This window comes from Gopherus evgoodei, unplaced genomic scaffold (assembly GCF_007399415.2).
Source record: "Gopherus evgoodei ecotype Sinaloan lineage unplaced genomic scaffold, rGopEvg1_v1.p scaffold_35_arrow_ctg1, whole genome shotgun sequence".
Taxonomy (NCBI): domain Eukaryota; kingdom Metazoa; phylum Chordata; order Testudines; family Testudinidae; genus Gopherus; species Gopherus evgoodei.
Genome location: NW_022060027.1, coordinates 5,428,832 through 5,447,012, shown reverse-complemented (window position 1 = coordinate 5,447,012; position 18,181 = coordinate 5,428,832). Strand labels below are relative to the sequence as shown.

The 18,181-nt window shown below is 60.6% G+C and overlaps 2 protein-coding genes across 4 annotated transcripts; one reads left to right on the top strand and one right to left on the bottom strand.

The window, feature by feature from the left end:
- Positions 1-995, top strand: LOC115641742 (DNA-directed RNA polymerases I, II, and III subunit RPABC5-like). Its single transcript, XM_030545098.1, has 3 exons — positions 1-83; positions 212-307; positions 740-995. The coding sequence occupies exons 2-3, from the start codon at positions 213-215 to the stop codon at positions 846-848; spliced, it is 204 nt and encodes a 67-aa protein (XP_030400958.1). The 5' UTR covers positions 1-83; position 212; the 3' UTR covers positions 849-995.
- A 3,700-nt stretch (positions 996-4,695) lies between these two features.
- On the bottom strand, positions 4,696-16,465 carry PRMT1 (protein arginine methyltransferase 1). 3 transcript variants are annotated; one of them, XM_030545095.1, is made up of 11 exons: positions 16,398-16,453; positions 14,772-14,825; positions 13,223-13,324; positions 12,609-12,764; positions 9,467-9,530; positions 8,916-9,058; positions 8,445-8,532; positions 6,375-6,490; positions 5,982-6,132; positions 5,580-5,701; positions 4,696-5,338 (listed from the first exon to the last, which is right to left on the bottom strand). In XM_030545095.1, the coding sequence occupies exons 1-11, from the start codon at positions 16,425-16,427 to the stop codon at positions 5,255-5,257; spliced, it is 1,110 nt and encodes a 369-aa protein (XP_030400955.1). In that variant the 5' UTR covers positions 16,428-16,453; the 3' UTR covers positions 4,696-5,254. The 3 variants fall into 3 exon arrangements, with proteins under 3 accessions (XP_030400955.1, XP_030400956.1, XP_030400957.1); XM_030545096.1 differs by lacking the exon at positions 14,772-14,825 and having other exon boundaries at positions 16,398-16,465; XM_030545097.1 differs by lacking the exons at positions 14,772-14,825; positions 16,398-16,453 and adding an exon at positions 14,047-14,094.
- Between the last annotated feature and the right edge of the window lie 1,716 nt (positions 16,466-18,181).

Here is an 18,181-nt window from a genome sequence, read left to right as displayed (position 1 = left end):
CCGGCCCCGCTGCCCCCTAGCGGCCGGCGCCGACCCGACATAAACAAGCGGCGGCGGCGGCGGGTTCCCGGGGGCTGCGCAGGGTGAGTCCGACCCCCCGACCGGACCGGACCGGGACCCTGGCGGCCGCGCGGCGGGGCGGGGGCTGCTGGGCGCGGGGGGGGTTCCGGGGCAGGTCCCCCCCCGCTCAGTGTCTCCCCCTCCCCCACAGGATGATCATCCCGGTCCGGTGCTTCACGTGCGGGAAAGTTGTGGGGAACAAGTGGGAGGCGTATCTGGGGCTGCTGCAGGCGGAGTATACGGAGGGGTAAGTGGGGTGCGCCGCACTCCCGAGCTGCAGCCCCCCGCTCCCCCCGGGGCGCCGCACTCCCGACCTGCACCCCCCCCCGCTCCCCCCGGGGCGCCGCACTCCCGACCTGCAGCCCCCCCCCCGCTCCCCCCGGGGCGCCGCACTCCCGACCTGCAGCCCCCCCCCGCTCCCCCCGGGGCGCCGCACTCCCGACCTGCAGCCCCCCCCCCGCCTGGTGCGCCGCACTCCCCACCTGCCGCCCCCCCCCGCTCCCCCCGGGGCGCCGCACTCCCGACCTGCAGGCCCCCCCCCGGTGCTTCTCACTCCCGACCTGCAGGCCCCTCCCCCGCCCCCCCGAGGCGTCGCACTCCCGACCTGCAGCCCCCCTCTCCCCCCGGTGCCCCTCACTCCCGACCCGCAGCCCCCCCATTCTAACTCGTCTCTCTGCAGGGACGCTCTGGACGCCCTGGGGCTGAAGCGATATTGCTGCCGGCGGATGCTGCTCTCCCACGTGGATCTGATCGAGAAGCTGCTGAATTATGCCCCCCTGGAGAAATAGCGCCCTCCAGTGGGGGGGGGGGGAGGAGGGATGGGACCCCCCCCGCCAGGCAGGAGTCATCTGTGCTCAATTTAACATGATGCTTTAGTGTGTGGGGCCGGTGGGGGAAGCGTCCGCCCCAGGCCCAATAAACCCCAGCAAGATGCCCGTCTGCAGCCTGTTCTTCCACCAAGCCCTCCTGCCACTAAGCTTCCATCTTCCTAGTGCCCCTTTCTTGCCCCCCCCCCATCCATCCTGCAGCCAGGAGCCCCTCCCCACACAAACATGTCTGGGGAATTCATGTTGCGGGTTCCAGGTCTGTTCCAATGGATGCTGGGCAGAGTTAAGGGGATGGCTGCCCAGTGGGAGGCAGAGTTAAGGTGGTGTGGGGGGGGGAATGTGCCAGCTGAATTCTGCTGCTGACAACCTGGAAAGGGGGGTTGGAAAAGGTGAAGTGGGGTGTCTGGAAAATAGGGAGCCCCTGGCCCTCTGCGGGGGGACTGGCAGGGACAGGTCTGGAGCTCCAGAACAAGGCCGGGGACCTAGACCACGCCACAGCCCACTGACGCAGGCATCCATCTGGAACTCACCTGCACAGATCTAGAGCCAGGGGGAGTGGGTGTAGCACACGAGCGGATAAACACACAGCGTTGATCTGGAACCCAGCAGGGTGAATCCAGCTTCTGGCTCTGGAACACACGGGATTTATCTAGATCCCTGGTCCCCTGCTGCCCAAACCAGCTGGCCCTGGATCTCCTAAAAACTAGAGCTGACAATTTGCTAAATGGAAGTGGTGCCTCCCCCAGGGCAGGTCCTAGGGGAGTCAGATAAAGTTTATGAGTCCAGCCCAGTCCAGTCCCAGCTGGGGTTGATTTCACAAAGCCGGAAACAATTCAGAGGCAAAGCAGCTAGGAGGAAAGTTCCAAACAGAAATGGAGGATCGTTCAAGAACATTTAATGATGTCCAAAAAGCCAGAAGTGAGAAAAGCGGCTGGACGGGTTTTAAAAAATAAAGAGGCCTAATTGAAAGGGGAGTCAAAAGCAGCTACGAAAAAGTGTAATAAATGGACACAAGCAGTAGTTGCTAAAAATAATCAAGAGTTAGGAATTGTAGGAAATTGATAAGGGAAGGGAAAGGACACCAGGAGACATCTAGAGCCAGCATAACTAAGGACACTGAAGGAGTAATTTTAAGTACACTGCTACCTTGATATACCACCCACTATAACACAAATTTGGATATAATACAGTAAAGCAACGCTGGGGGGGGGGGAACTGGGGACTGCGCATCCCAGTGGATCAAAGCAAGTTCAGTATAATGCGGTTTTCACCTATAACGCGGTAAGATTTTTTGGCTCCCAAGGAGAGCGTTATATTGAGCTAGAGGTGTATATTAGTGGTATTGGTCCACTCCTAGATGAAGACACTAGAATAGCAACAATAATGCAGAAAAGACACAATTGTTCAATATTTCTGATCTGTATTTGAGTAAAAAAAAAAAGGATGTATTCATAATCCATCCTAACACCTTCCATTCCACCAGTATCTCGAGGCCGGTAAGCAGCAGCTACCGCAGTGGGATCGTGTGAAATCAGCAGGTCCAGATCTCTTCCATCCAAGAGTTTTAAAAGAGCTGGCCGAGGAGCTCGCTGGGCCATTACCGTTGCTTTTCCCCAACGTCTCGGCACCCTGGGAAGGGCCGGGAGACAGGGCAAAAGCCGTGTTGTGGTAGTATTTAAAAAGGGTAAATGGGCCGAACCGGGTAATTGAAGCCAGACCCCGAGCTGGTTAATGAAGGATGGTGGGCGAGGTCATTAATGCCAATCACGCTGGGTTATGCAAACCAGCTCCTGTCGAACGAACGGGCAGAGAGGTAACTGTGCTGAGCCATTTGCCTTGGTACCATCTATTGGGTGTCTGGGAAGTGGGCAGGCAAAGCCCGCCCACTGCTAAAGGATCCTCCCCCAGCCTAAGGGGAGGAACCACAGGGCCACAGAACCCACTGAGTGCGGGGGACAACTAATAAAAGAACAGGGACAGGAGTGAGGTCAAAGGGTCAGAAGGAGGGAACCTAACGGGGACACCGAGCAGAGAACCCCGGACAGCGCCCACTGCTCCTCGAAGGCGGCAAGGGAGCCAGTGGACGCCGCCCAGAGGAACTCCGCCCGGATGTGTGATCGGACCATGGAGCGGAAGCAAGCCCCACAGTCACCGGAGTCTCCGTCGGCCAACCTCCCCTCCCTGGTCGCGTGGATGGCCTTTTTCGCCAGGGCGAGGAGGAGGTTGACCAGGAGGTCCCGGGACTTCGTGGGGCCACGGATAGGGAGTGCATACAGATTGCCTTGGTACCACCGGGGCAGTTTGATTAAAAACTGGCCCTCGTTAAATGGCTTGAACACTGGCTGTGCCGGCTCCCCAGTGAGTTCTGGGCACCCCGCGGGGACCTGTTCTTGGCCCGGCCCTGGGCACCGTTTTTATCAAGGAGCTGGAGGAAACGCCCCCTAAAGACTGCGGATGACCCCAAACCTGGGGGGGAGTCAGTCCTAGAGCGACCCCAACCCCCGGAGGGTTGTAACGCGGCGCCACATGCGGGCGAAGCAGCTGAACCTGAGCTCCTAGGGGGCTTCGCAGACACAGCGTCTCGGGAGCGGCGAGTGCTTTGACCCTGGGGTGCCCACGGCTGGACCTCGGGGCCCCAATTCCAGGAGACCGGGGTTCCCAGAAAACCTGCCTAAAAGTGATGCCAGGAGCCCAGCTGGGCTGAGCCCCCAGGGCAGGTGCAGGGGGGCTGAGCCCAGTGGCAGGGCCCTAGAGAGGGCGACAAACCTGGGCCCGTGGGCTTGAAGCCTGGCAGAGGGAGGGCAGCCGTGGGGCAGACTGCGCTGGAGACAGCTTGGGAGGGGGGAGTCCCACATGGGGCCTTTGGGCCTGAGAATTAGCCCCTGGAGCCTGGCGCTGGTGGGGCTCCATAAAGCCCTGGGGGGCTCAGCTTTCATAGGAAACACGCACAGCTTGGACCCCCCAGATACAGGTTCAGGGAGGGCCCCCCAAGCTGGGCTTGAAGCCCAGGGCCTGGCTGACTCCCAGGGGCACAGGACCCAGGACCAGCATGTGCCCCATGACAGGCCACCCCCAACCCCCGAGATCAGGGCCCCCGTCAGGCACCACCCAGACAGAACTCAGCCCCCCCCCCCCGCCCGCATGTGCCAGGCTGGTGGGGGGGGGGGAAGCAGCCCTAGGGGACACACTAAGGATGGGAGGGATGGGGGTGCGGGATTAGGCTGAGGGCAGCCCCCACCTGAGGGTATTTTTCTAGCGGGGGGGGGAGAGGGAGAGATCTGGTGCATCCACAGGGGATTGGGAGGCGTCCAGGAAGCCCCTGCCCCCAAAATGCCAAATCTGCTACCTCCACTCGAGGCAGGACCCCCACTTCCTGGATGACTGGCCACAGGGGGCAGCCAGGGATCGGGGGGGGGGGAAACAGAGCACAGCTCTAAGCCACACCCCCATGGGGAGCCCCCCCCGTCACCCCACAGCTGTCGCTTAGCAGGTCTGGGGGTGCAATGAAGCCAGGACTCCAGGGGTCTCTGCCCAGCCCTAGGACAGAGGCAGGGGAGGAACCAGGACTCCTGGGTTCTATCCCCAGCTCTGGGAGGGGCTAGGAGCCAGGACACCTGGGTTCTGCAGCCATATAGCTCCTGGCCTGGGGGGCTGCCCAGAGAGGGGAGCCCCCCAACTCCCCACCCAGAGGCTTCTGGGTGCCAGGACAGGACAAAGGGGTCCAGCCACAGGCAGGTTTTGGGGTACAGAGCAGCAGGAGCCAGTTTAGGCATGCCAGGCCCACCCTACCCAGTAAGCCACGGGGGGGTGCGGTTTGGGGCCCCCCCACCCTGCCCAGGCAGCCAGGGGCCCCGTTTCATCTCTTTATTTTCTCATGAATGTAGCCATATAAAAACATAACTTATGAAACAGTCACGATGTGTCAACCGGGAGGGGGTAAAAGGGGGCGGGGGGGGACAGAACCGTCAGCAAAACACAAACTGGGAACCCTCCCCATAGCCCCCCTGACCTACCCCCCAGCTAAAAAACAGGGCAGCCCCCCCCCCCACCGGAGCAGAGGGACTCAGCTGGGCCCCGGAGCCCCTCAAGGGTGTCCCAGGATGGGAGGGGGGGCAGTGAGGTACTTAGTTACTGGGGGGGGGGGGGTTTGCTGGTTTAAAAGCAGATGGGAGGGAGGGGTGGGGGGAGCCCAGGGCAGAGGGAGACAATCACCCCCCTCCCCCAAGAGCCACGCAGGGAGGGGGGAGTCAGTGGCAGCTCTGTGTCCTCCTGGCCATGAGAAGGGCCCTGGTGCCCGCGGCTCTGAGCCTGCCCCGGGGGGGGGCACACAACGCAATGGGAGGGCGGGGGGGACGGACATGGGGGGGCTAGCGCATGCGGTAATCCGTGGAGCAGGACAGTTCACACAGCTGGCCCTTGAAGTCCAGGTCGATGGTGAAGTCCAGGTCCCGCTGCAGGGGAGAGATTGGGGGGAGGGGGTGTCAGTCACAGGGGTCTGGCTCACCAGTCCCTACCTCCCAGCATGCACTGCACCAGTCCCTGCCCCCCAGCCCCGTCTCCAGCAGCGGGGAGTTCCACAGGGCAGTGCCCCTTGGAGGACCACCATCCAGCTCTCCAGAACCCCAGGGAGGGGGGTGGCCCCCCAAGCCCTGATGGGGGCACCTCCGCCGGTGCCCCCCGCCCGTCACTCACGTTGTTCTTGGCATTGGGCTTCATGCTGATGGTGCCGAAGATCTCCTCGCCCGTCTTCACCGTCAGGTAGTCCTCCATGTAGAACACCGTCTGCTTCCAGTGGGTGTAGGGTGACTCCGGGCCTGGGGGGGCGGGGTGTCAGGGGAGGGGGCTGGAGTCAGCCCCACCCCCGACCTGGAGTCCCTCCCCAGGCCCCACCCCCACCAACCATTCCATCCTTTGGCCTCTCCCCCACATCCCCTCCCCAGCCCCCGCCCCTCCCCCAGTTCCATCCTTTGGCCCCTCCCCCACATCCCATCCCCGCCCCCTCCCCCAGTTCCATCCTTTGGCCCCTCCCCCACATCCCATCCCCGCCCCCGCCCCCGCCCCCAGGTCCATCCTTTGGCCCCGGCCCCCCCGTACTGGTGGAGAAGCCCGTTCGCTTGTGACAGCGGGTGAACTCGATGTTGAAATATGCCACGAGCGCGTGGATGTAGTCGTTGCGTTTCACTTGGAGGCAGAAGGGCGAGGTGAACGTCAGGTCCTCCACCTTCACCGTGTAGATGTCCACCTCCTGCGGGAGAGCAGGGTCAGCGCTGTGCCTACACCCACCCACCGCCACAGGGCCCCCCGGCCCCGCCACCCACTCCCCAGAGCCGCAGAACAGAGCCTTCCCACCCCCAACGCCAGGCCCTGCCTGGGGGCTGAGGGGGACTCTCCGTCCCTGTGCCACAGGCTGGGATTGTCTCTCCTGGCATCCAACCCCTTGCACGTTTCCCAGACGCCAGCCCCACTGGCCCCCCCTCCATGCTGCACCTTGATGAGGCAGGCGTTGGTGACCAGCTGCTTTGGATCCACCACGTCCACCAGCGGCTCCTTGATGGCCACGTCCTTGATGCAGGACATGTCAAAGCCGTAGACGTTCTCCCACCCTGGGGATGAGACGTTATTGGATCAGAGAAGGGACCAAAACGAATCTTATACACAGTGTGACGCGGGGCCACAAAGGGTTAAACCCTCTGCAGGATACAGGACCCAAACTGGACCTTAGAAAAGGGTGTAAACGGTAATTAGGGCCATTCCATGCTAGATAGGCTCCAACTGACTGCAAACCTGGATCGGTGGAGAATTGGAGGTGACACTAATTGTGTGTTTACACTTACATCTGACTAGGTGTTAGCCATGTAAACAGACGGCTCCTGTCTGTCACTACGGTGGCTGATTCAGAGATCAAAAGGGAATATTAACATTTAGATAAATCTCCGGGTGAAATCACTGTCTCTACGGCTCTGAAACTGCCTTATGTTAATCGGGGTAGCTAATTACCTGGAAACGCAGCTGCCTCGAGGCTCCATGGTTGCCTACCGTTGGCCTAAGGACTAAGAACCCCGTGTCCTGATCTTTCTCAGATCTGCCTGATGCTTCCTGCAGGGGAAGTTTAAACCACTACCCAGATCTGCAGTCCGGTCGGGATCCCCCTGAATACGGACACGGGACTATAACCCGCGGACTAATTCTGTACGCACGCTTGGCGGCGACCAAGCTCATCACCTCTGCTACGAAGCTGATCTGGGAGCTGCGCTCACGTCTGCCTGTGCACTGGCCTTTTCACAAATTCTCTCTTTTCTTTAATAAATGTTTGTTCAGTTAACGAGGATCGGCTGAACGTGCGTATTTGGGGAAGTTCTGGCACATTCATTAACCTGGGAGGTGACATGTCCAATCCTTTGGGCTTGGTAGAACTTTCTGAGATGATTAATACGATTTCCAGTGATCCCCAGCACACCCGCCGTGGGTGTCTGGGGGGAGGCCTGAGGCCCCGCTGCTTTAACCCAGTGGTGTCCATTGAAGAAAACAGTTGATCCCGTGACCCAATAGAGCTGGGGATGAGGGGCTTGAGAGGGGCTCAGGACCGAGGTGTGGGGATGAGGGCTGCAGGGCGGGGCTGGGAATGAGGGGTTCGTGTGGGAGGGGTTCAGGGCTGGGGTGCAGGGTGGGGCTGGGAATCAGGGGTTTGGGGTGTGGGAGGGGGCTCTGGGTTGGAGCAGCGGGTCAGGGCTCTGGGCTGGGGATGAGGAGTTTGGGGTGCAGGAGCGGGCTCTGGTTTTGGGGGGACTCAGGGCTGGGGCAGGGGGTTACCTCCCAGTCAGCGGGGTTCAGAGGGAGTTTCCTGCCTCTCCTGGCACCGCGGACAGGGCTGCACCCCAGAAGCGGCCAGCAGCAGATCCAGCTGCTAGGCAGAGGCGGCTCCGCACAGCTCTTGCCCGCAGGCACTGCCCTCCAGCCCCCACTGACTAGGAACTGGCCAATGGGAGAGCAGAGCCAGTGCTCGAGGTGGGGGTGTGACGAAGGGGCCCCTCCGCCTAGGAGCTGGACCGGCTGCTGGCTGCAGCGCGGTCTCAGAACAGGTCGGGACTGGCCTGCCGGAGCCGGGCAGCACCGACGCCTGGACTCAGCCCTTCACTCCTAGGTGTGGGTCGCACCCCCGGGTTGAAAACCACTGGGCTAAGGGAACCGGATCGTTGGCCTCGGGGTGGCCAGGGAGGTGTAACGGAAGCTGTGGTGGCTGGTTTGGAAAATCCAAGTCTTGGAAGATCCACCAGCTTTGGGGACTGTCTGCTCCATTCTTTGGGGTTCACCCTGAGGAACCTCAGTGGGGCTCCCCCGGGATCCTCATCACCGAGTAGCCGCAGTCAGACCCTGCAGGCAGAGCGAGACCCCCGCCCTCCCCAAAGGACAGAGAGACAGGGCCACACCAGGCCCCACCCCAGCGCAACAGTAACACCCCGAGTTCAGGCCCCTGCCCCAGGCAGAGCCACCAGGACCGGCGCTCTGAGAACACTGAGCCGGCCCCCGAGGGGCTACACCCCCCTCCCCCCCACTCACAGTGGATCTTGTAGTCCTTGTACTGCCGGTCCTCAATGGCCGTGACGTACAGGGTGGCCCGGTCAGGGAAGATGAGTCCGTCGGGGGTCTGTGGAGACAGATGGGGGGGATCACTGAGTGTCAGCCCCTAAAATCCCTGTTTCCCCCACCCCCACAGCACCTAGACACAGGGTCCCCAGAACAGAACACAGGACCTTGCCCCACTAAGGGGCAGGGCCTGGCTGCCTTTCCCCTCTAGGGGGTGCCAGGTCCCACCCAGCCCCAGGGCACGGACCACCTGGCTCGGGGGGAAGGGAAAGGGGCCTAGGGCCTGTCCCCTCTAGGGGGCGCTGGCTCTGACCCACTCCCAAGTTAGGGACTGGCTGGCTCGGGGAATGGGACACAGGCCCTGTCCCCTCCAAGGGAAGCGGCTCCCATCTGACCCCATGGCAGGTCATTGTGGGGACAGGAAGGGGGCCCACAGGGACCCACCAGCCACTTGTCGCGGGCGTAGATGACGGTGTTGAGCATGGACTCGTAGAAGAGGCAGTAGCCCATCCACTCGCTGATGATGATGTCGACTTTCTCCACCGGCAGCTCCACCTCCTCCACCTTGCCCTTGATGATGGACACCACTGCAGGGGAGGGGATGGGGGGGTGGGTCTCAGTGCGGGGGATGGGCCAGACATGGGGGAGATGCTCTAGAGAGGATGGACGCAGACCCCCGGGGCTGCGAGGGCACGAGCTGCTGTTTCCTGTTATGGGGGTGCAGGGCGGGGGCGCTGTGGGGAGAGCCGCCCCGGTCGAGGTGGGAGGCACCATGACCAGGCCCAGCGAGGCTCCGGGGGGCAGCCTGGGAGCAATGGGAGAGTGGCTCCGGGGGAGAGGGCATAGAGGCAGTGGGACGCTCCAGGGGATTCAGGGGGACTCTAGGGATGAGGGCAGGAGGTTCCGAGGAGGCAGCGCCCCAGGAAAGATGAGGGGGAAGTGGGGGTCTGGGGAGCTCCTGGGGGAGAGAGAGGGGCAGGGGGGCTCCCACTCACCGTGTTCCAGCTTGTTGGCTTTGACGATTTTGACGGCGTAGTCGGAGATGCTGGAGCACTCGATCTGCAGGGGGAGCCAGGGGTCAGTGGAGAGACGACACCCCCACAGCAGGGCTGGGGGGGGTCAGTGGAAAGAGATGAACCCCAACAGCAAGACCGTAACGTGGGGCAGGGGTGGAACGGGGAGGTTGGGGGTGGGGCCCCGGGAGAGAGAAACGGGTGCAAACTGTTCCCTGAGGGTGGATATCAGGGGTTCACAGTCAGGCTGGAAGGACGTAACAGGTGGGGTCCCGCAGGGATCGGGTCTGGGCCCGGTTCTGTTCAATGTCTTCACCAATGATTCAGATACGGGCACAGAGAGGACACGGACAGTCTGCGGACGATACCAAGCTGGGAGGGGCTGCAAGTGCTTCGGAGGAGAGGACTGAAATTCAAAGTGATCTCGATGAACTGGGGAAATGGTCTGAAGTAAACAGGGTGCAATCCAATGAGGACAAACGCAAAGTGCCCCACTTCGGAAGGAACCATGGGTCGCACACACAATGGGGAAATGGCGGCCTAGGACGGAGTCCTGCGGAAAGGGGCCTGGGGGGCAGAGTGGATCACAAGCTAAACACGAGTCAACAGGGTAACGCGGCTGCAAAAAAGGTAATAACCAAATTTTTCTTTTTTATGTACATCAGAAGCAGGACGTCTGCTAACCAACCGGGGGGCCCCTGGACGATCGAGACCCAAAAAGAGGCTTAAAGATGGTAAAGTCATTGTGGAGAAACTAAATGGATTCTTTGCTTCAGTCTTCATGGCTGAGGATGTCAGGGAGATTCCCAACCTGAGCCGGCCTTTGTAGGTGACAAATCTGAGGAACTGTCACAGATTTGAAGTGTCACTAGAGGAGGTTTTGGAATTAATTGATAAACGTAACGGTAACAAGTCACCGAACCAGATGGCATTCAGCCAAGGGTTCTGAAAGAACTCAAATCTGACACTGTGGAACTATTAACGTGGGTTTGTAACCTGTCCCTTGAATCAGCTTCTGTACCCAGTGACTGGAAGTTAGCGAATGTAACGCCAATATTTAAAAAGGGCTCTAGAGGTGATCCCGGCAGTTACAGACCGGTAAGTCTAACGTCAGTACTGGGCAAATTAGTCGAAACAATAGTTAAGAATAAAATTGTCAGACACATAGAAGAACATAAATTTTTGGGCAACAGTCAACATGGTTTCTGTAAAGGGAAATCGTGTCTTACTGATCTATTAGAGTTCTCTGAACAGGTCAACAAACATGTGGACAAGGGGGATCCAGTGGACGTAGTGTACTTAGATTTCCAGAAAGCCTTTGACAAGGTCCCTCACCAAAAGCTCTTGCGTAAATTAAGTTGCCATGGGATAAAAGGGAAGGTCCTTTCATGGACTGAGAACTGGTTAAAAAAGGCAGGGAACAAAGGGTAGGAATAAATGGTAAGTTTTCGGAATGGAGAGGGGTAACTAGTGGTGTTCCCCAAGAGTCAGTGTTAGGACCAATCCTAGGCAACATATTCATAAATGATCTGGAGAAAGGGGTAAAAAGTGAGGTGGTAAAGTTTGCAGGTGATAGTAAACTGCTCAAGATAGTTAAGACCAAAGCAGACCGTGAAGAACTTCAAAAAGATCCCACAAAACTAAGTGATTGGGCAACAAAATAACCCCAGCTATACATACAACATGATGGGGGCTAATTTAGCTACGAGTCAGGAAAGAGATCTTGGACTCATCGTGGACAGTTGTCTGAAGACGTCCACGCAGTGTGCAGCGGCGGTCAAAAAAGCAAAGAGGATGTTCAAAATAATTCAAAAAGGGATAGAGAATAAGATAGAGACTATCTTATTGCCCTTATAGAAATCCATGGTACGCCCACATCTCAAAATTCTGTGTACAGATGTGGCCTCCTCATCTCCAAAAAGATCTACTGGCGCTAGAAAAGGTTCAGAGAAAGGCAATTAAAATGATTCAGGGTTTGGAGAGGGTCCTGTATGAGGAGAGATTAAAGAGGCTGGGACCGTTCAGCTTGGATAAGAGGAGACGAAGGGGGGATATGACAGAGGTCTATAAAATCATGAGTGATGTGGAGAAAGTGGATAAGGAAAAGTTATTTACTTGTTCCCATAATACAAGAACTAGGGGTCACCAAATGAAATGAATAGGCAGCAGGTTTAAAACAAGCGACAGGAAGTTCTTCTTCACGCAGCGCACAGGCAGCCTGTGGAACTCCCTGCCTGAGGGGGTTGTTAGGCTGGGACTAGAACAGGGTTTAAAAGGGAACTGGATACATTCATGGAGCCAGGCTGGGTAAGGAACGGTGTCCCTGGCCTCTGTCTGTCAGGGGGTGGAGATGGACGGCAAGAGAGCACTCCCTCTGGGGCACCTGGCACTGGCCACTGCCGGCAGACAGGACACTGGGCTGGATGGACCTTTGGCCTGACCCAGTACGGCCGTTCTTATGTAAGAAGAGAACATCGTTCTGGGCTGTATTAGCAGGGGTGTTGTAAGCGAGACACGAGAAATAATTCTTCCGCTCTGCTCTGTGCTGATATAGTCTCACCTGGAGGATTGTGTCCAGTTCTGGGTGCCACATTTCAGGAAAGATGTGGACAAAATGGAGAAAGTCCAGAGAAGAGCAACAAAAATGATGGAAAAGTCTAGAAAACGTGAGCTGTGGGGGAAGACTGAAAACGGGGGTTTCTTTAGAATTGAGACGAGAAGCCACAAGTTCGTAAAAGGTTGTTACAAGGAGGAGGGAGAAGATTGTTCTCGTTAACCTCTGAGGATCGGACAAGAAGCAACGGGCTTAAACTGCAGCCAGGGAGGATTCGGCTGGACACTAGGAGAAACGTCCTGACTGTCGGGTGGTGAAGCTCTGCAATAAATCGCTCAGGGAGGTGGTGGAATCGCTGTCCTTGGGGATTGTTAAAAGCAGGCTGGACAAACCCGTCAGGAGCCATCTAGATAATACCGAGTCCTGCCCTGAGTGCAGGGGACTGGACAGGAGCCCTCGCGAGGCCCCTTCCAGCCCTTTGGTGCTATGAAACCCTTGGGGGGCCCAGGGCAGGGAGGCTGGAGGGGAGCCCCAGCTGGGCAGCAACGGGTCAGGTGGCCCGGGACTCACCCCAATGACCCGCTTGGCGCCCGCCTTGGCCGCGAACATGCAGAGAATCCCGGTGCCGCTGCCCACGTCCAGAACCACCTTGTCCTTGAAGAGGTGCCGGTTGTGGAACATGGAGTTTCTGTAGGTCAGAGTGCGAACCTCGTCCTTCAGCATCTCCTGGGGGGATATGGGGGTCAGCGGGGGCCCCCCAACCCCACCCAGCCCACTCCTCATGCCCCTCGTCCTTCAGCATATCCTGGGGGGGATACGGGGGTCAGTGGGGGCTCCCCAGCCCACTCCCCATGCCCCTTGTCCTTCAGCATCTCCTGGGGGGATACGGGGGTCAGTGGGGGCCCCCCAACCCCACCCAGCCCACTCCCCATGGCCCTCATCCTTCAGTGTCTCCTGTGGGGGGGACAGGGGGTCAGCAGGGCCCCCCTAACCCCACGTGTTGTCCTGCAGCACCTCCAGGGAGGAAGGGAGCCCTCCACCCCACCCAGTGCACCTCATCCTCCAGTTCCTCCAGGTGGGGACGGGGACAGGTGGCAGGGATGTGCCCATGAAGCCAGGTACCCCCCAGAGACCTCTGCCCCCAACCCGCGGCCCTGGAGCGCACCCTCCCCTCCCCCACTGACCTCGTGGATGCCGAAGTGGGCGTAGGAGTCGAAGTAATAATCCTTGGACGTCATCTCCTCGGCCGTGGGCTTCACGCTGCTCTCAGCCTGGGGGCAGGACACCTGGGGGGCGGGGGCGCCATGGTCAGACAGACGTTCCCAAACACACCACAGGGATGGCGCTGAGCCACAGGGCCCCCCCATCAGCCCCACAGACCCAGGCTAGCCTGTATCCACCCCCTACATCAGCCCCACAGGCCCAGCCCAGCTGGTACCCAGCCCCCACATCAGCCCCACAGCTCCAGCCTGGTCTGTATCCACCCCACAAGCTCTGATATCAGCCCCACAGACCCAGCCCAGCCTGTATCCACCCCCCAGCTCTGGCATCAGACCCACAGGCCCAGCCCGCCCGGTATCCAGCCCCAACATCAGCCCCAGACGCAGCCCAGCATGTATCCACCCCCCAGCTCCAACATCAGCCCCACAGACCCAGCCCGGCCTGTATCCAGCCCCTAGCTCCGACATCAACCCCATGGGCCCAGTCCAGCCAGTATCCACCCCCTATGACCTGCCCCACAGACCCAGCCTGCAGCTCCACCCCATCCCCAACACCAGTCCCCGGGTAGTGTCACTACCCCCATGCAGAACCCCCTGGCACCAGACAGCACCACTCTGGGGGGCTGGGCTGAAGGCCTGGCATCAGGGGACCTGGCCCCCCATCTTTCCCCCTCTCCTGGTGGGGCCAAGTGCACGTCTGCTTGGCAGGAACAATGCAGGGCTAGGATGCGTAGCCCCGAGCCCCCCCATTCCAGCCCCCCGCAGAGCTGGGTCTCCCCGCGCCCCACCTCCATTCCCCCACCGACCGCACCCACAATGCACCGCAGGAGCTGGGGCTGGAGACCAAGTTAAGGAAACTGGGGAATTACTGGTTCCCCCCTTCCCTCCCCTGCAGCCACCTGCCCACCCCAGGCCACAGACCCCCACCCAAGCACAAAGCCCCCATCAGCTACCTGCTCCCCCCAGGCACAGAACCAACAGCTACTCCCTTACCCCCCGAGGTCCAACCATGCACACAGCCCCACGGCAGCGACCCACCACCCTCAAAAACTCCCAGTCAGTAACCCCCATACAGAACACAGGGCCCTAGGAGCTTCCTATGGGACAGCCCTGCAGAAAGCCCCCCCCCCAGCAGACACACTGCCCCCCTAGGGCTGAGCAATGTGTCAGGAATGGGTCACAACCTGCCTGCAGAGAGGACAGATGCTCTGAGCTGGGATGGGGGTGGGGGGTGTCCTGGATCCCTTTGGTCCGCCTGCCCATGGTTTATCTGACTCCGGAGGGGAGTTTGGGGGCTGGCAGCCACGGGATGGGGCAGGGCAAGGCTGGGGGTGGGGGGTCTGTAGAAACGGGGGACGGTCGCTGGCCAGCACGGGGAAAGGGTCAGGGGTGGGGTGTCACCAGTCACTGCTGGGAACGAGCGGGGGGGGGGGAGGGGGAGAAGTTACCGGCCGGCCCTGGGGGTCACTAGCCCCCGAGCCCTGGCCTGGCCCCTCACTCAAAGGATATTTACATCTTCTATCGCAGTCTGCAGGCTCATCCCATTAGCCAGCGTGGCTACAAAATTCTAGGAGAAAGTAACGGAGACAAGTCAATGGGGGGCTCGGGGACCGGGGGGGGCCGAGCCCCCCAGAGCCAGGCTCTCCCTAACACTGTGCCCGGGGCCACTGCTCTCAGCTGCCAGGGGAGGGGTGACAGAGATCACGGGGGGGGGCCTCCAACCCCACAGAGAATAAGCACCGAGCCAGGACCAGAACAGAACAGCCCCCCCCAGCCCTGCCAGTGCCCCTCACTCACGACCTGCAGCCCCCCCAGCCCTGCTGGTGCCCCCCACTCCCGACCCGCACCCTCCTCAGCTCTGCTGGTGCCCCCCACTCCCGACCTGCAGCCCCTGTCCCCCCGGCTCTGCCGGTGCCCCCCACTCCCGACCTGCAGACCCACACAACTCTGCCAGTGCCCCCCACTCCCGACCTCCTGTCCCCCCAGCCCTGCCGGTGCCCCCCACTCACGACCCGCGCCCCCCCCAGCCCTGCCGGTGCCCCCCACTCCTGACCTCCAGCCCCCCCCAGCTCTGCCGGTGCCCCCCACTCCCAGCCTCCAGCCCCCCCAGCTCTGCCGGTGCCCCCCACTCCCGACCTCCTGCCCCCCCAGCCCTGCCGGTGCCCCCCACTCCCGACCTCCTGCCCCCCCAGCCCTGCCGGTGCCCCCCACTCCCGAGCTGCGGCCCCCCCAGTCCCGCCGGTGCCCCCCACTCCCGAGCTGCGGCCCCCCCGGTCCCGCCGGTGCCCCCCACTCCCGAGCTGCGGCCCCCCCAGTCCCGCCGGTGCCCCCCACTCCCGAGCTGCGGCCCCCCCGGTCCCGCCGCTGCCCCCCACTCCCGAGCTGCGGCCCCCCCGGTCCCGCCGCTGCCCCCCACTCCCGAGCTGCAGCCCCCCCTCTGCCAGCCCCGCCCCCACCCCCCAATGCGGAGGTCGCGGGACCGGAACCAGCCGCAGGGACCCCGCGCTCCGCAGTGGTGGGAGATGGACGCGCCCCCCCATTACCCCCCCCCGCACAGGCCCCGCCCCAACCCCCCCGCGGATCCGCCTCCCGGGCAGCCCCCGCCCCTTTATCCGCAGGCGTGAGCCGGGGGGGCCGCCTAGACCCGCCCCCGCCGAGACCCCCCTCCCCATGACACCCCCCCGCCGAGCTTCCCTCCTCTGCCCCCTCCCGCCGAGACCCCCCCCGCCCCCTGAGACCCCCCCGCCGGGCTTCCCCTCCCCCCGCCCCCTGAAACCCCCCCTCCCCCCGAGACCCCCCTCCCCCTGAGACACCCCTCCCCCGAGACCCCCCCGCCGGGCTTCCCCTCCCCCCTCCCCCGAGACCCCCCCTCCTCGAGACCCCCCCCGCCGGGCTTCCCTCCTCCGCCCCCTCCCGCCGAGACCCCCCCCGCAGCCGCCGGGCTCCCCCCCCCCCCGCCGGGCTCCCCCCCTCCCCTGAGACCCCCCCGCCGGGCTTCCCTCCTCCGCCCCCTCCCGCAGAGACCCCCCCGCCCCCGCCGGGCTCCCCCCCTCCCCTGAGACCCCCCCGCCGGGCTCCCCCCCTCCCGCCGAGACCCCCCCGCCCCCGCCGGGCCCCCCACGTGCCGCCCGGCCCCCACCTCCATGGTGCAGTTGGTCGCCTCCGCCATCTTGCGAGCGAAGCGCAGAGAGAGCGAAAGCCCCGCCCCCCGCCGCTTATACCGGGGGAGGGACCGGCCACGCCTCTCGGCTCCCATTGGGTCCCTGAGACAAAGCCCCGCCCCTCACTCTGGGTGTTGCCGTTGGGCCAGGAAGGTGTCACTTATCTGCCGAAGCCCGCCCACCACCATCAAGGGGCGCTCCTATTGGGTGACGGAGGTGGCACTCAGAGAACCGGGCCCGCCTCCCTAGCTAATACGCATTCTTATTGGGTGAAGGAGATGTCACTGAGAGTGCCCGCCCTCAAGCTCAGAGATGTATCTATTAGGGGAGGGAGATGTCACTTAGCATTCCAAGCCTAGCCTCACAGTCTAGTGGCGCTCCCATTGGGCAAAGGGGATGTCACTCACAATATTGCCCCACCCCATCCTCGCCAAGACAAACGCTAGTGGCCGCTAATCTTGCAGAGAGAAACGTCAATCACCTATTGAGCCCGGTGTCCTCCCTGCTGGCAGTGGCCAGTGCCAGGTGCCCCAGAGGGAGTGAACCCAGCGGGCAGTGATCACGTGACCCCCCGGGGCAGACAGGGCCAGGGACACGTTCCTCACCCAGCCTGGCTACTAGCCCCTGACGGGCTGAGCCTCCGGGAACGTCTCCAGTTCCCTCTCAAACCCGGTTCTAGTCCCAGCCTAACCCCCTGAGGCAGGGAGTTCCACAGGTTGCCGTGCGCTGCGTCCTGTCGCTTGTTCTAAACCTGCTGCCCGTTCATTTCATTGGGTGACCCCTGGTTCTTGTGTTATGGGAACAAGTAAATAACTTTCCTTATCCACTTTCTCCACATCACTCATGATTTTATAGACCTGTCATATCCCCCCTTAGTCTCCTCTTTTCCAAGCTGAACGGTCCCAGCCTCTTTAATCTCTTCTCATACAGGACCCTCTCCAAACCCTGAATCATTTTAGTTGCCTTTCTCTGAACCTTTTCTAGCGCCAGTAGATCTTTTATGAGATGAGGAGGCCACATCTGTACACAGAATTCGAGATGTGGGTGTACCGTGGATTTATATAATGGCAATAATATATTCTCCATCTTATTCTCTATCCCCTTTTTAATGATTCCGAACATCCTGTTTGCTTTATTGACCGTTGCTGCTCACTGCGTGGACGTCTTCAGAGAACTGTCCACGATGACTCCAAGATCTTTCCTGACTCGTAGCTAAATTAGCCCCCATCATGTTGTATGTATAGTTGGGGTTATTTTTGCCCATGTACATTACTTTACATTGATCTACATTACATTTCATTTGCCTTTTTGTTGCCCAATCATTTAGTTTTGTGGGATCTTTTTGAAGTTCTTCACGGTCTGCTTTGGTCTTAACTATCTTGAGCAGTCTAGTATCATCTGCAAACTTTGCCACCTCCCTGTTTACCCCTTTCTCCAGATCATTTATGAATACGTTGACTAGGATTGGTCCTAGCACTGACCCTTGGGGAACACCACTAGTTACCCCTCTCCATTCCGAAAACTTATCATTTATTCCTACCCTTTGTTCCCTGCCTTTTTTAACCAGTTCTCAGTCCATGAAAGGACCTTCCCTTTTATCCCATGGCAACTTAATTTACGCAAGAGCCTTTGGTGAGGGACCTTGTCAAAGGCTTTCTGGAAATCTAAGTACACTACGTCCACTGGATCCCCCTTGTCCACATGTTTGTTGACCTGTTCAGAGAACTCTAATAGATCAGTAAAACACGATTTCCCTTTACAG

Coding starts and splice junctions, on each gene's coding strand:
- LOC115641742 (XM_030545098.1), top strand. CDS start 213: ATGATCATCCCGGTCCGGTGCTTCACGTGCGGGAAAGTTGTGGGGAAC. Junction 308..739: donor CAGGCGGAGTATACGGAGGG/GTAAGTGGGGTG, acceptor GTCTCTCTGCAG/GGACGCTCTGGACGCCCTGG.
- PRMT1 (XM_030545095.1), bottom strand. CDS start 16,427: ATGGCGGAGGCGACCAACTGCACCATGGAG. Junction 12,765..13,222: donor CCCACTTCGGCATCCACGAG/GTCAGTGGGGGA, acceptor ATATCCCCCCAG/GAGATGCTGAAGGACGAGGT. Junction 6,491..8,444: donor CAAGGACTACAAGATCCACT/GTGAGTGGGGGG, acceptor TCTCATCCCCAG/GGTGGGAGAACGTCTACGGC.